Genomic DNA, 16,521 nt, shown 5'->3' on the forward strand with positions numbered 1-16,521 from the left:
CTTGGTGCCAACGCCCTGCTCTTCCTCAGCGTGAACATGTATGGGGTGTTTGTGCGCATCCTGGCTGAGCGCTCCCAGCGGAAAGCCTTCCTGCAAGCCCGGAACTGCATCGAAGATCGGCTGAGGCTGGAGGATGAGAACGAGAAGCAGGTCAGTGCGGTGGGGCTTTTGTCTGCAGGGATACAGCGGGCAGGGGGCGGGGGACATGGAGAGGGGACCTGGAGCGGGACACGGGGCGGGGGACATGGGCGGGGGACCCGGAGCAGGACATGGGGTGGGGGACATGGGGTGGGGGACCCAGAGTGGGAGCACGGGGTGGGGGGTTTAGGGTGTAGAGAATGGAGCATGGGGTGAGAGACCTGGGGCAGGGAGCCAGGGCAGGCAGGAGGCATGGAGATGGGAGCACGGGGCCAGGAGTGGGGCATGGAGTGGGGATCGTAGGGCAGGGTGAGGGAGCACAGAGTGGAGAGCATGGGGTGTGGGAGGAGGCACGGAGTGGGGAGATTGGGGTGAGAGGACTGGGCAGGGGGGACAGAGCTGGGCACATGAATGGGGCAGGGTGAGGGGGCACAGAGTGGGGAGTGCGAGCCTGGGGTGTGGAGCAGGGAGCGTGGGACCGTAGGGTGGGAGTGGTTAGGGACTTCAGGCCCAGGTGGCCCTCGGCGAGTCAGAGGAGACAGGGCAGCTGCAGTGGGGGCTCCTAGATGTGGAGGTGCAGGTCTGCCACCCTGTGTGGTCCCCAACCTCGGTTTCCATCAGCGAGACAAGGTGTGCCCAGGTGACGCCACAGGGCTGGGGAGTCAGGGAGGGCTGTGGAGCCGAGTGTGGGTGTGTCGCACTGGAGGGGGCTGAGATGCTAAAAGTGCAGATGGGGGTGTTGTGTTTGCTGGGGGCGGGTGTTGGGGTGGCATTCAGCTGTAGTCAGCTTCCCGGAGCAGGGTGGAGGGAGACGAGGCAGGGCCTGGCCGGTGGGTGCAGGGATGGTGGGCCCTGACCTGCCGGCCAGCGTGACCCATGGAGAGGCAGAGCCTCCAGGGCCCTGAGAGTGCCATGCCCGTGGCCTCGCGCTAGCGGTTCGGCCGTGAGCCTGGGGGGCACCCTGTCCGGCTCCTGCCACAGCCTGGGGGGCAGTGAGGCCACCCACCCCAGTCTAAGGGGTGAGCTGGACTGGTCCCCACCACCTGGAGCCACTGTCAGCCGCGTGTCTCCGGGCTGGTCCCTCTCGGCGGTGTCTCCTGGTCTGCTGCTGTCCTGGGACCCATGGGGTGGTCTGGGAGCCTCAGGCGAGGCCCTCACCAGGGAGACCCCGGACCGTCTCGCCAGAGTGTCGGGGGCTCAGCCTCATTGTCATGGGCGTGGCTGGTGACTTGCCTGGTACACGAGAGCCCACTGTCTTGCAGATGGAAGGCGTGGAGTCCTGGCTGCGCATTTAAAACCTGCACACGTGTGTTTACTTATAGATACGTAACGCTACCTAGTGTTTACAGTGAAGGTAGGGTGTGGTTTAGAAGTAGACGATGTACGTATGTCTAGACGTGTGTGTGCGTCTGTGGATGGACTTGTCTGTTGGAGATAAGTAGCTGTGCGTATGTGCACATGTGTGTGTGTCACCTGCGTGGACACATATGCATTTGTCCGTGTGCACGTGGATGTGGATGTGTGGAGCATGGGGCAAGCGTATGTGTGTATATGTGTCTGTGTGTGTACACACGTGTGTGGGTTTGTATTCATGTGAACTGTGTGTGCACGCCTAGGTTTCTGTACACGCATGTGCATGTGTGTATTGTGGGGACATGTGTACATGTGCATGCATCCGTGTGGGTGTGTGCATGTGTGTATATGTGTGCATATAAATGTGCACACACGTGTTTTTGTGTATAAGTGTGTACGTGTGTGTACGTGTGCAAACACGTGGATGTGTATGAGTGTGTGCACACGTGTATATTTGTGTATATTTGTGTCTGCACGTGTGCATACACGTGTATATGTGGATGTGAGTATAATTGTGTATGTTTGTGTATAACTGTACACGCGTGTATGTGTGTACACATGCAGATGTGAGTACAAGTGTGCATGTGTGTATGCACATGCATGTGTGTGTGCATGTGTTTGTGTATGCACATGGGTGTGTGCATATGTGTGTGTGTGGAAGTGTGCATGTGTGTGCAGGGCTGTGAGTGTCTAAGTGTGTGTGTACACATGCACGCACGCACGCACACATGTGTGTATGATTGTGCGTCCTCGGGAGCTGTGCCCTGAGCATTTCTCCAGACGGGTATTGCCCCCACCCGCAGACGGTCTCTTGACCACTTCCAAGACGCTTGAGCACAGTGTTGTCGCCCCCACGGGGTCCCGGAGTGGCCCCTTCCAGGCCCCTGATGTCCTGGAAAAAGTGGCGTTTCAGGTCGTTCTGTGTGTTTCTAACCTTTGCTTTTCCTCCTGTTTTCTCTCTGTTCTCTGATATCTCCTTCTGCTTGCTCTGTGTTTGTCTATTTTCATTTCTTACTGTCCATTTGCTGCCTTTCCCGGAGACCACCTGAGGGTCTCCTAATGCCGGTGTACCCCCGGAGGTCAGGGGGCCGTGTGTGTTGTGGTAGCGGTGGCCTCGGTGTGGGCTGCGTGTGCAGAGACTCCCAGGCGCATGCTCCCCCGACGCCCACGGCCCCAGCCCCGGGAGTCAGTGGTCACACGCACTCCTGATGCCACGCGGCGGCTGTGCGGGCGCTCAGGCGGGTCTGAAGTGGCCGTGCCAGCAAGGGTGCGTGTTCTCATCCCATGGAGGAGGGAGCCCAGCGGAGGCTCAGGGCTGACGTTCATTCGGCAGGGAATCTGCAGAATGGTGAATGTCACCCAGTCCCGCCAGCCCAGCGAGTGCTCTGTACTCTCCGGGTCTGGTCTTTGTGCATGTTCTTTCCCCACGTCGTTGTCGTTCTGGTGTCTGTATGATTTTATTTTCTGCATCTTCCCGTGGAGGGTTCTGCCACTGCCTTCAGGCAGCCGCCGCTTCTGCCCTACATGTGCATGTGCACGTGTGTGACTGTTCCCAGCACAGTGAGACACTGTTTGTTGCTGTTGTTGTTTTAAAATTTTTAATGTTTATTTATTTTTGAGAGAGAGATAGAGAGACAGACAGACAGAGATAGAGCGTGAGCAGGGGAGGGGCAGAGAGAGAGAGAGACACAGCATCCGAAGCAAGCTCCAGGCTCTGAGCTGTCAGCGCAGAGCCTGATGCAGGGCTTGAACTCACGGATCGCGAGATCATGGCCTGAGCCGAAGTCGGATGCTCAACGGACTGAGCCCCCAGGCGCCCCAATACTGTTTTAAAAATGTTATTCCCCATGAGCGTCTTTGTTCACAGAGACTTGGTTCCCTCAGTTACATTGTTGAGAGGGCAGATATGACCACGTTTTTCTCCCTGGGTCTGGAGCTGTTGTGCAAATACTGTTGTGCTCTATTTTATCTTTGTAAGTTACACCCAACGGCACTTAGCTCTGGGATGCAGTGGCTCTCTGAGCAGGCCCTGGCGACCCGCCAGAAATGCAGATTCCCAGGCTGGAGGTCCCTGGGTGGGAGGCCTCGGCCCCGGATTCTGGTGCGCGTCCCCGGTGATGAGTCTGGTCCTTCATACCCCACTGTCTGTTAGGACGTGGTGCCTCCTGGCCGCTCACTGATGTGGATGCCACTTTCCTGCGTGTGCCGTTTGGATTTCTCTGTGGTGTGTGTCCCTGTGTGTGTGGACCAGCCGCTCACTGTGGAGAGGCTGACGTTCCTTCAGGAGGGGCCCCGTGTCCCCAGGCATGTTCCCCTTGCCTCACACTTCTTTGTGTAAAAATTCAGTCGTTCCTATTTTCAGGCGCATCGGTCATTTCCCTTGGTGGTTTCGTCTGGTGCTTTCGGAACAGGAGGGTGAGAGAGGACGGGTTGTTTCCATGCATCCCTGGCCGTCCCAAGAGTGGGCGAGCCGGACTGTGACTGGCCATGCCTTTCCTGATGGAGCCCGTGGATCGGGTCTGTCACCCGGCAGCGGCTCCCTAGGTGGCCTTGTGACCTGTACTCAGGGTCATGGCCTTCCTCTGGCTGGCCCGGCTGTTTTTAGCTCACGAAGCAGAGGGGGAGTGCCTCTTAGCGGCTCTCACATATCTGCAGGCACTTGGGGCATCACCACTGCCCAGGGATCCCCACCTGGCAGGTCCAGGACAGCCAAGAGGTGGCCTGAAGTCCCATGGTTACAGGTGAGGGATGCCCCGACCATGTGGCCTGGGCGTGGTTTGTCTGTGTTTTCATGTTGCAACTTAATTAGTCCAACTTAATAGCAGCTTCTAGGGTGTTCTCTAGACCCTGAGCCAGTAAGACGGTGCCCTGGGTGATGTGGGAGGACGGGATATTGGCAGATGCATCCTGGTTGTGGGAGGGGGTGCCAGGGACACACCCTGATTCTGGAAAGGGGGTCCCAGAGTTCTGGGCGGGGCCGCTGGGGCGTCCGGCTCTGGAACAGCCATTGGTGCAGCCTGCCTGCTGGCTTCTGCAGGAGGCAAGGTTGCTGGCGGGGGGCAGGAATGGGGTCCTGGGTGGGGCGAACGGGGACGAGCAGAGGCAGAGAAATCCAGTGCGCGTGGTGGTCAAGGGGACTCGCTTATTTGTTGTGGCCTCAGCTGGGAGGCCACGGGAGAAGAGGGAGGGAGCCGTGGAAGGTGTGTGACCGAGTGCGGGACTCTGACAGTGCCTGCAGGCAGGAGGCGTGCTCAGATGCATGTTTGGGGTGAAGGCAGAGGGGAGAACTGGGGGTGGGGCAGGGCACGAGTGTGTACCCAGGAGTCCCTGGGCTGGAGGCTTCTTGACAGGAGAGGGCAGGGCCCAGAGCAGGCCTTTCACCTCCTGGGGCTGTGCCTGCAGGATAGGCCTGGCTTGTGTGACCACCTGGCCTGTGGGCTTGCAGGAGGGAAAGGGAGGGGAGGGGAGGGGAGAGTGAGGGCCCTGCTCTGAAATGCAAACACCCTGCCTTAGAACCCGTGTCTGTCCAGCAGCCGGGCTGTGTTGCTCTGGGCAGGACCCTGTTGGCTGCACCGCTTTGCTCTGGAGTCAGGGGCTGGCGGGCCCTGTCCGCTGTTTGCAGATCCGACACCATGTAGATCAGTTCCTCTTCGGTGCAGGTGGTGGGGTGTCCGGTGCCTGGAACCACCCCCCCCGGGAAGGGGGTGCTCATCCCTCCCCTCCCCTTGTGGCTTAGAACTGACAGCTTCCGTGTGTGGAGGTAAATCTAGAGGAAAGTACAACCACGTGGCTGCAAACCCTGAGTTGTTAACCTGGTGTTCTGCTCCTGCCCCAGCGTCTCGAAGCTGGGACTGTTGGAACAGCTCTGTAGCCCTTCCCGGGGCAGCCCCTGGAGACACAGGGTGTGGGAGAGGGTGGGCGGCAGCCGTCTGCTGCATGGACGCTTACTCGACTTCTAGAAGGCTCTCTGCCGTACTTGGAAACAGCTACGTGTGTTGTCCGTGTCTCCGAGGAGGACTGTTTTGGGAAGGACTTGGGGGTGCGGAGACCTCCCCCCCTTCCCACCAGATCAGCTCCTGCGCAGGGTCGTGGCCGAGTTCCAGGAGGCGGTGATCCACTGAGCTCACTGAGGGCAGTGGAGGCCAACATCCAGGACCCAGGACCTCCCCGCACCCCCCCCACCACCGAAACCAGCCACGTTCCCCATTTCCAGCCCCATGTGTCCCGAGCCACGGCTCAGCAGAAGGTTTGGGTGCACAGATCCCCAAGTTCAAAGACTGAAAGGATGCATTGGGTCTTTTAACAAGGGTCTTCTGCCTTCAGAAAAAAACTTCCAAAGTTGGGTCTTTGAACTAGGAAAGCTGAGGAACACGAAGAAGGGCCTCGGGGACAGTTAAGCGGCTGCAGATGAAGCCGGGTTAAAAATAGATGCGAGGGACATACTCAGGGTGAGTAGACACCAGGATATCTGAAAACCTGGACGAAACGCACAAGTTCCCAGAAGGGCCTCTGCTATGGAAACTGATTCGAGAAGGAAAACAAGGATTTGGGAAGCCCATGGCCACTAAAATGTGTTGATGTGGCATCAGAAGTAAGATGTCAGGCTGCCAGCCCCATGTGAGAGCTGAACGGGCGTGCGGAGGTGCGGAGAAGGCACCATTCCAGCCCCGATTGTCCCTGGTCAGCACAGGACAGTCCTCCTGAGTCTCAACACACAGGGCACATGCACATGCGGGGCGGCCCCGGTTCCCAGCACCGTGTTCACGGGTGTGGCTGCCTGGATGCCTTTTGTCTCCTGGAGCCCAGTGGGGAGTGGGTTTCGTCTGGACCCCTTGGCACGTCAGTGTGCAGTGCGTGAGGTCGAGGCCGGCCAGGGGCCAACACTGCCCTGTGTGTTGTCCCCATGACTGCCCGGACACCGGGGAAGCAGAGCCTGGGCCACAGCGCTCCTCCCTGACTCCACACAGCGCTCCTCCCTGACTCCACACAGCGCTCCTCCCTGGACCCCCCATAGCAGAGCCCAGGCCATGGTGCTCCTCCCTGACCGCACCCCCACCCCCGCCGCCCCGCAGCAGAGCCCAGGCCACGGTGCTCCTCCCTGGGCCCCCCAGCAGAATCCAGTCGGGCCCCCCAGCAGAGCCCGGGCCACGGCGCTCCTCCCTTTGACTCCCTAGCAGAGCTCGGGCCATGGCACTCCACCCCAGGTCCTCCAACACCCTTGGCTCAGGCCCGCGGCACCAGACCTTCTGACTTGGGCAATGCTGCAGGGGCAGCAAAGGACACCCCCATTCCCCCTGCCGGCAGCCAGCTCTGGAAAGCAGACCTGCTCAGCATTCCTTCCTGCCTTGTGTGTGGGTACCTCGTGGTGGGTGGTCCCACGGGAACAGGGGGCCTCCCTCCTTTTGGCTGGATGCCTCTTTCCACCTGCAGTGAGGCAGGCGCATCCCGCTGAGTTCTCAAAGCCCCTCATGTGGCCTTTCCTCGGTGCACGTGCACAGAGAGCAATGCGGCTGTCTCTTCTTATCGGGACAGTTGTCCTGTGAGATTAGGACCCCACCCTTAGACCTCATTAAGCCTCCTCAAAGCCCCTTCCCCAAATACAGTCATGTGGGGGTTAGGACTTTGACACGCAGGTGTTGAGGGGACACCCTTCAGACCATGGCATCTGCTGCGTCTGTGTGGAAGTCAGGTGTGTGATTTGACAGTGGGGAGAAGCAGGCTGGGCAGCCCTCCTGGGCTCCTCCCCTTTCTGCTCTGTGTCCTGTGAGGCAGGAGGCCCGGTGGGCACCAGGACCAGGTTCTGGGCCTCATGAGCGGGTCGCTGACCGTCCCTGGGCTGCTCATCTGCCAGCTCAGGTGGCCCTGGTTACTGGCCTGATTAGGATACATTTATGGTAAAAGCGGGTTCTCCGGGTGGGTCTGACTTCCTCACCCAAGTCCTTTGGAAGATGGGTGTTTCCTCTGGCTGGGGCGAGGGGCCCTCCGAGGGGCTCTGGGCAGGGGGAGCTCTGGGGGGCCTCGAGATGGGGCCGCGTCCAGGAACCGGCGGCCGCGGTGCCGAGAGCAGACCCGGCCCACAGCCAGCGGGGAAACACGCTCCTCTGACCAGCAGGCCAACCTGGTGGATTCGGGTACAGCCTGAGTGAGCTTGGGGGGCTCTGCCTCCGAACCCCGGATGGTGCCGTCTGCAGCTGCCTGCCCTGGGCATGAGGGACCACGCAGAGCGGGCCACTCCATGCTGACCACGGTCCCAAGGGAGAAGATGCCTGGGTTTTAGTTGCTGCGTCTGTGGGAATCACTGGGGAGGGGCCGAGCTTCCTGCCCCACAGAAGTGTCCCCTCCCCCAGTGTCCTCTGAGGCCACTCGGGGGTCTGTGGGGGTCAGCATGGGCCTGGCCCCCCTCCCTCTGCAGCACACGCTTGATTTCTGCTGGTGCAGCCTCAGAGAGAGGCCCAGCCGGAGGCCCCGGTGCTCAGCTGCGTCCAGCCAGGCCCTGCACATGTGTGGACAGGCCCTGGGCTGCTGAGCAGCGGAGGTGGGAGGTTCCTCTCCTCTGTGTGTCCTGGGCCTGACGGGGGACGTCGGTCAGTCTCTGGCTGCCTGTCATGCACAACCCCTTCACTCCCCACGCAGCCCCTCGCATATCGGCTTGGCCGGAAGCACACGCTGGACGCATCTGTCTGTGATCTCTTCCCTGTCACGGGGACACGGGGTCGCTACAACCCAGCCGGCATGCGAGCATTTCCCACCAACAGGTCAGCTGACCTAGGGCATCCCACGTTGTGAATTGAACTTATGGGTTCATGAGTAAGTTCTAGAGCTGAGGCAGTTATGGATTTCCTGTGTGGGATGGTCATCCATGGCCCCGCGCATCTGAATGTCTGGCCCACACCAGGCTCTGGAGACACCGGGACAGTGGGAGCCTGGTGCTGTGCATGGGACACAGCTCCAGCCAGTCCTGTGGGGTGGGCCGTGTGGAGGAGTGGGGGGTCCATGGGGCAGGCAGCATGGAGAAGGGGCAACACATCGTGAAATATTTGTCTGGGGCTTTGAAGGATGTGTAGGAGTTTTCCGGTAGAGTTGGAGAAGCGGGAGCAGTAGATGGGCATTTGGGCAGCAGAGAGAGGGGTCACAGGTGTTTACGAGGTAGGGCAGGCAGGATGTGAGCTGCAGCTCTGTGTCCATTGGCTTGGGGGTGGGGGTCGGGGTGGGGTGGGAGGGCTGCCCGACTGGGTGGTGAAGCTCTGAGGTCTGAGGCTGTCACAGCTGGAGAGTGTGGGGACGGGGTGACAGGCCTCTGAAGGTCACCCTGTAGCTCCCAGGTGGCCTCCCCCCTGCCACCCCTCACAGCCCAGCGGGGAAGCCTGTCTCTTGAGACCCCGCCCCAAGATCAGCCTCCTGGCCCTGGGCCCTGAGCACAGAGGCCTCTGCTCCAAGGGCCCTGCTGTTCCCCAAATTGTGTTAAGTCGTGATCCCAAAGTAACGTATGGCTGTTTATAGAGCGCGTATTTGGTTTGTCATCATACCAAGGAAAATGGGCGTTTTTGATTTCCCACCGCGTGAGGAAATGTGTCAACAGGAAACAGCCCCATTTAAGTGATCTGGGATGACCTCTTAAAGACGTCCGGCCAGTTCCCTGCACCCTTCAGAAGAACTATAGTCATTAATTCACTTTTAATTAAAAAAAAAAAAAAAAAGCCCTACTGATCTATAGCCTACGTACCATCAATTCAGTTTCCAGTTCGAAACAACAAAACGGCTTTCCCGTAGAGTAACCATCGCGACCATCTAATTTTAGAATATTTTCATCACCCGGAAAGAAACTCGTGCCCCTTGGTCGTGAGAGTCCCCGCCCCCCTCCCAGACCTAGACACCCCCTGGTCTGTGTCCCGTCTCCGTGGTCTGCCTGTTCTGGATACTTCTGGCAGATGGGGTCATACGGTGTGTGGCCTGTGGCACCTGGCTGCCCTCCCTGAGTGTCGAGTCGTCGAGGCGCGTCCGCATTGCAGCGTGTGTCGGAGCCGCTCGGTTCCTCATGGCTGAGTGGGTACCTGCCATGGGGAGGGTCTGCGTCCTGCGGTCTGTCGGTTGGTGGGCGTCCTGGTTGTCCCCGTTACAGACCGTGCTGCTGAGAACGCTCCCACGGGAGTGTTGGGAGACGGAAGTCATTTCTCTGGGCTGGATGGCCGGGGTGCAATCGTGGGCTCACGAGTGTTGAGCTTGGAGGACCGGCCAGGCTTCCCGGCAGGGCGTTGCCATCTTCCCACCGGCCACGCACCAGGGTTCTCTCCATGCCCGGCTTCTGCGTTTTCTCTTGACTGAGCTTTTTAGTTTGAGCTGATTATAGATTCACGTGTAGTTGTGAGAAACCACATGGGCATCCTGGGTAGCCACCATGTTTCCCCACGGCAGGAGGCCGAGCCGGAGCAGCCCAGACACAGAACATTCCGGCGCCATGTGGACCCCCACCTCTCCTCCCCACATCCAGTCTCATGCTGGCAAACACCAATCTGTTGTCCGTTTCTGTAAATGTGTCATCGCAGGAGTGACTGTATGTGGAATCATACATGTGTAGACTTTCAGGACTGGAGGTTGTTGCTGTATCAGCAGCTCACCCTCTGTATTGCCAGTGGTGTTCCATGGTGTGGATGGACCTCTCAGCTGCTGGAGGACAAATTGATGGTTTCCAGTTTGGGGCTGTCATGGGAAGAGTTGTTGGAATTCCTACAGTTCCTTGTGTGAACGTAAGTCTTCGTTGCTGTGGCATGAACGTCCAGGAGTACCATTGCTGGGCCGTGTGGCATGTTCACTGAGAAATCGTGAAGCTGCTTTCCAGAGCGCTCGGATCGCTTTTTACTCCAAGCAAAGCATGAGGGATCCCGTTTCTCTGCGCTCTCGCCGGCAGGTGCTGGTGTCACTGTTTTCTGTTGTAACACTTCTGATAGGTGTGTACTGATGTATCATGGTGACTGTAATTTGCATTTCCCTCGTGGCTGTGATGTTGAACATCTCTTCAGGTGGTTATTTGCCACCTCCGTGTCCTCTTTGGAGAAATTTCTGTTGATGTCTCTGCCCATTTTCTTATTGGATCTATTGATCTATATCGATCTATCTATCTATCTATCGTCTATGTATTACTATCTATCTAACTGGAACTATCATCTGTCTATGTAATCTATCTATCATCTATCTGTCTAAGGGAATCAGTCTATTTATCTATCTCTCTATGTATCTATCTATCATCTATCATATCAAGCTATCTATATATCACATCTATCATCTGTCATATCAATTTATCATATTTATCTTTCATCTATTATTTATCATATCCGTCTGTCATATTTACCTATCACATCTGTCATCCATCTGTCATCTATCATCATAATCATCATCATCCAACTTTTATTCTTAAGCCGTGAGAGTTCTTTATATAATATTCTTTGGCAGGTATGTGGTTTGCAAACATTTCCTCCCAGTGTGTAGCTTGTCTTTTAGTCCCTCTTAACAAATCTTTTGCAGAGCAAATGCTTCTGATTCTGATGAAGTTGGGTTTGTGAACTGACTCTTTCATGCATTGTGCTTTTGGTGTCCAGTCCTAGAACTCTTTGTCTGGCCCTAGATCCCAAGGATTTCTCTTAAGTTTTTTCCTAAAAGTTTGAAAGTTTATATATGTTTTTACATAGAACTGTGTGATCTATTTTGAGTTAATATTTGTATAATGTGTGAGTTTTAGATCAAGGTTCATTTTTTTTTTTTTTGCCTGTGGGTGTCTATTGTCCATCAGTTGAAAATGCTATATGTCTTCCATTGCCATTTTCCCCAGTTTTATTGAGATATAATCAACGTAATGTTGTATAAGTTTAAAGCATACAACATACATGATATACGTATAGGTTGTGAGATGATGACCACAGTAAGTTTAGTTAACATCCTTCACCTACCATAGTTACAGGTTTCTTTTTTCTTGTGATGGGAATTTAAGACCTACTCTCATCAGCTTCCAAGTGTACAATATGGTTAACTACAGCCATCGTTCTGTGTATCACATCCCCAGAACTTACTTATTTTATAACTGGAAGCTTGTACTTTTTGACCACCCTGCTCCCTGTGCCCATTTTGCCTGCCCCCCCACCCCCCGGCAACCACCCAGTCTGTTCTTTGCATCTCTGAGCTCAGTTTTTAAAGATTCCACATGTAAGTGAGACTCTACAGTGTTTCTGTTTCTCTGACTTACTTCACTTAGCATAATACCCCTTAGGTCCATCCATGTTGTCACAAATGGCAGGATTTCCTTCTTCTTGTGGTGGGATAATGTTCCATCATATACAGGTACCATATTTTCTTTACGCATTCATCCATCGATGGACACTGAGGTTGTTTCCACGTCTTGGCTGTTGTAAATAATGCTGGATTGTATGGTAGTTCTGTAGACCTCCTCCACTGAACTGCTTTTCTGTGGTTGTCAAAAATCAGTTGTGTGTATTTGTGGGAGTCTATTTCTTGGGTCTGTGTTGTGTCCCATTGCTCTATGTGTTTATCCTTCCACACGGTCTTGGTTAATGTGGCTGTATAATAAATCTCGAAATCAAGTAGAGTGATTCCTCCCACTTTGCTGTTCTTTTTCGGAAGGATTTTAGTTGTTATTGTTTCTTAGCTTTTCTATGTAAGTTTTAGAATAATCTGCCCTGTAGCTACTAAAATCTTTACAGGGATTTTGATAGGATCCGTGTTAAGTGGAGAATTGACATCTTTACTGTATTGAGTCTCCCAGTCCATGAACATGGTATGTCTCCCCATTTATTTGGATCTTCTTTAAGTTCTTTAAACCAGTGTTTTGTGGTTCTCAGCATGCAAGTCCTGTACATGTTTTGATATGTTTACCCCTATCAATTCCATTTTTTGAGTGATTGCAAGTAAGATTGTAATTCTTTTTAAAGTTTATTTATTTTGAGAGAGAGCATGTGCATACAAGCAGGGGAGGGGGAGAGAGAGAGGAAGAGAGAGAAGCCCAAGCAGGCTCTGTGCTGTCAGCATGGAGCCTGATGTGGGGCTTGATCCTATGAACTGTGAGATCCTGACCTGAGCTGAAATCGCGAGTCTAATGCTTAACTGACTGAGCCACCCAGGCTCCCTGAGATTGTATTTTTTATATCAATGTCCACGTGGTCATTCTTAGTATGTAGAAATACAACTGCTTTTTGTACGTTGATATCGTATCCTGCAACTATCTACTTTGCTTGTTCATCATTCTTTGCTTGTTCTACCAAGTTTTTCTGGGGAGAGGGTATTGTTTTGTTTGTTATTATTTTTGTTCTTTTGATGTTTTACTTTGGTATGGTTTTGCAGAGTCCTTCATATTTCTTATATGGACCATCAGGTTATCTGCAAATATTTGTAGTATTATTTCTTCTTTCCAATATGTATGCCTTTTATTTCCTTTTTACCTTGTTTCATGCACTGTACTTTCTAGTGCTATGTGTTGAATAAAAGTGGGAAAAGCAGACATCCTTGGCTTGCTCCTGGTAAAAGTGTTTAGGGTTTCACCATTAAGTGTGATACTTGCTGTAGGCTTTTTCTGGTGGTTCTTTATCAAGATGAGGAAGTTACCCTCTCTTCCTATTTTTCTGAGTGTTTGTTTCATCAGGAATTGATGTTGAATTTCGTCAAATTCTTTTTCTGAATAAATTGTGATGCGATTAAAACGTTTTTTAAATTTGAGTATAGATTATAATTGCAGTGTAACTACAGTGTGCAACAGCATATGGACAATGTTACGTTAATTTCTGGTATAGAACATAGTGATCTGACACGTGTATGGTTATGCTATGCTCGCCACAAGTGTAGATATGTGATTTTTTTTTTTTTTTAAATTTTTTTTTTTTTCAACGTTTATTTATTTTTGGGACAGAGAGAGACAGAGCATGAACGGGGGAGGGGCAGAGAGAGAGGGAGACACAGAGTCGGAAACAGGCTCCAGGCTCTGAGCTATCAGCCCAGAGCCCGACGCGGGGCTCGAACTCACGGACCGCGAGATCGTGACCTGGCTGAAGTCGGACGCTTAACCGACTGCGCCACCCAGGCGCCCCCGTGACTTTTATTCTATGTATGTTGATATGGTGTATAACATTGATTGATATTTCAATATTGGACTGGTGATGGTGTGTCTCCTGATGAAATTTGGGTCAGTTGTTGGTATGTATTGCTGACACGCTAATATTGTGTTAAGGGTTTTTACTTCCATGTTCTTTAGGGACATTAGTCTGTAGTTTTCTTTTAGTCTTGGTCCGGTTTTGGTGTCAGATAATATTAACTTTCTATAATGAATTGGGATGTGTTTCCTCAGTATAAGGTGATATCTCACTATGGTTTTAATTTGTATTTCCCTGATGATTAATGATGGGCATTTTTTTATGCACCTGTTGGCCATCTATGTGTCTTTTTGGAGAAATGTATAATCAGATTCTCTGCTCATTAAAAAAATTTTTTTTTAACATTTATTTATTTTTGAGACAGAGACAGACAGAGCGTGAGCATGGGAGGGGCAGAGGGAGAGAGGGAGACACAGAATCCGAAGCCAGCTCCAGGCTCCGAGCTGTCAGCACAGAGTCCGATGCGGGACTTGAACCCACAAACTGTGAGATCATGACCTGAGCCGAGGTCAGATGCTTAACCGGCTGAGCCACCCAGATGCCCCTAAAATTTCCATTTGATTCTCTTCTGCATCTTCTATTTCTTTGCTGGAGGTTTTTTGTTTTTGTTTTTTCATTTTTTCAAGTGTGTTTGTGGTTATTTGTTAAATTATTCTTACAATAGCTGTTTTCAAATGTTGTTAGTTATTCTAACTATTCTGTTAATCTTGGTGCTGTTGTCTGTGGGTTGTTTTCATTCATTTGTTGAGAATGTTCTAGTTCTTGATCAGAACCTGGATTCCGGGGTATTATGTGTGAGAGTCTGGGTCTTTGTTTGGCCCTTGTGTTTTGGCTGGGTTTCCGTGATGTGGCTTGCCAGGGAGGGGCTGCCACCTTGATACTTCAGGAGGGGCTGCACGACGGGCCTCTGTTGGGACTCGTGAGCTCTCGGTCTCCCCTGACTCCAAGCAGCAGGGTGTGCGTGCTCCCAGCCAGAAGGGCCAGGTTCCTGGTACGCTTGTGTGGTTGGTGCCCCCCTCACAGCCGGCGGAGAGTGGAGGTGTGTGCAAGTTTTGGCGGTCTGCCTGGAGTAGGGTGATTGCTGTCTATGGTTTTCTTCTTGTGTAGCCGCCCCCCTCCTGGTCCTTTGGCCAGAGAGAGCTGGGTTTTGGGGAGCATGCTGTGATGCCTGCTGGGGGCATTTCTGGGCCACCCCGGCTCCAGCGCTCAGTCTGGGGTACGCGGCAAATGGAGAGACTGAGGCCTTACCTCTGAGCTGCTGCTTGGTCCCCACGTCTGTGCCTCCTTCCCTATGCCTTTCAGAGTCTTCTGATGCCTTTCACGTGTGGTGCCCGGGACTTCAGTGCACATAGCGGGGGTGGGAGTGGGGAGTCTGGAAAGTACTTGTGTGTCTCCTAGAAGCAGAGTCCTCACAACTGTTACGTACATATCGAATGTTTTTAAAGAAGCATACGCGTATTTTTTTTTTTTAATTTTTTTTTTCAACGTTTATTTATTTTTGGGACAGAGAGAGACAGAGCATGAACGGGGGAGGGGCAGAGAGAGAGGGAGACACAGAATCGGAAACAGGCTCCAGGCTCTGAGCCATCAGCCCAGAGCCTGACGCGGGGCTCGAACCCATGGACCGCGAGATCGTGACCTGGCTGAAGTCGGACGCTTAACCGACTGCGCCACCCAGGCGCCCCACATACGCGTATTTTAAGTCACATTTTGATAGCCGAGATAAGTGTACCAAAGTTTGTAGGAGGCTGGGATACTTTGTATGATCCGTATTCATAAATTTGTCCCTTTGATTTCTGGCCTCGTATTTTATTTTGCTGCTTAGACCGTATCAGTGTTGTCTGCTTCTGAAGCCGTGTTGTTGCTGCTTGGGGCTTTAGGGCTTGATTTGAGACTGGATGTGGATTTCAGGGAGTATCCGTGTGATGTCAGGCAGCGACTTTGTCCCAGGTTTTGCTGTTTTTAACTGGGGATGGGTGCTTGACTTGCCAGATGGCGTTCTGCTCCCTGTGGGAAAGGTTGTGCGCTCTCCCTCTTGGTTATGTGTGTCGGCTCATTAATCTCATGGGGGAGCTGGGCTGATGCCTGCCTTTGGTGGGAAATGCATTTCCTGTGACAATGGCTTATGCAAGCGAGAGCATTCCTGTCCCCTCATATGTGGATTGCAGGGAGACCCCTTATGGCTAATGTGGCAGAGCTGACCCATGTAGCCCTTACCACCCAGTCTCCTCTGGTAACTGGTCTGCCATTGCTAATGCGGGGACCTCATCCTCATTAATCAAGATGGCAGGTAGAGATCCAGCCATCATGCCTATATTCCCAGCAACAGACAGGCTGTCTATAAGGAACATTCCAGAAGCTCTCACGTGGTCATTTGGACCCTATCTCACTGGCCACATCTGGCCGCAGTGGGAGGCTGGATGATGTAGTGTGTATTTCAGGTCGTCAGGCCTAGGTATCAGTAAGGGGCTAGACAGTTGTGCTAGGGGTGGAGAAGGGCTCTGGGGACAGTGGGCGGCTCTACCCTGGCATCTCTCCCAACACCCAGCACCTGGCACCACGTCTTTCCTGTCTCTGCCTTTCCGGGTCCTCCTTCCGTCCCGTTGTAGGTGCAGGTGAGGGACCTGAGCACACCCGGAGGTGTGGCAAGTATGGTGGGGAGTGGGGCCCCGCGGCGCTGCAGCCCTTCTCAGAGCACCTGCCGCCCAGTCCCTGTGACGGGATGGGGTTCGGCTAGGGCCGAACTGACCATCCGAGGGGCAGAGCAGGGATGCCGGGCCACACTGCCATCCTTTCCAGGGACCCTCGTGCAGGGCACTTGGGGGTAGTGCCCACTGAGTCCCTGGATGTGGCTTGGCCACCCAGGGGGCCCAGGGGTGTG

At 53.7% G+C, this 16,521-nt stretch overlaps 1 protein-coding gene across 1 annotated transcript in view; it reads left to right on the forward strand.

Moving 5' to 3' along the window:
* The window catches only part of ADCY1 (adenylate cyclase 1), a 108,306-nt gene that overhangs the window by 14,487 nt on the left and 77,298 nt on the right, over positions 1-16,521 (forward strand). Inside the window, exon 2 of the mRNA XM_030307623.1 lies at positions 1-150. Coding sequence (XP_030163483.1) covers positions 37-150 — 114 coding nt within the window. The 5' untranslated portion in view covers positions 1-36. The remainder of the gene's footprint in view (positions 151-16,521) is intronic.

The sequence above is a fragment of the Lynx canadensis genome, chromosome A2 (genome assembly GCF_007474595.2).
Source record: "Lynx canadensis isolate LIC74 chromosome A2, mLynCan4.pri.v2, whole genome shotgun sequence".
Lineage (NCBI taxonomy): Eukaryota > Metazoa > Chordata > Mammalia > Carnivora > Felidae > Lynx > Lynx canadensis.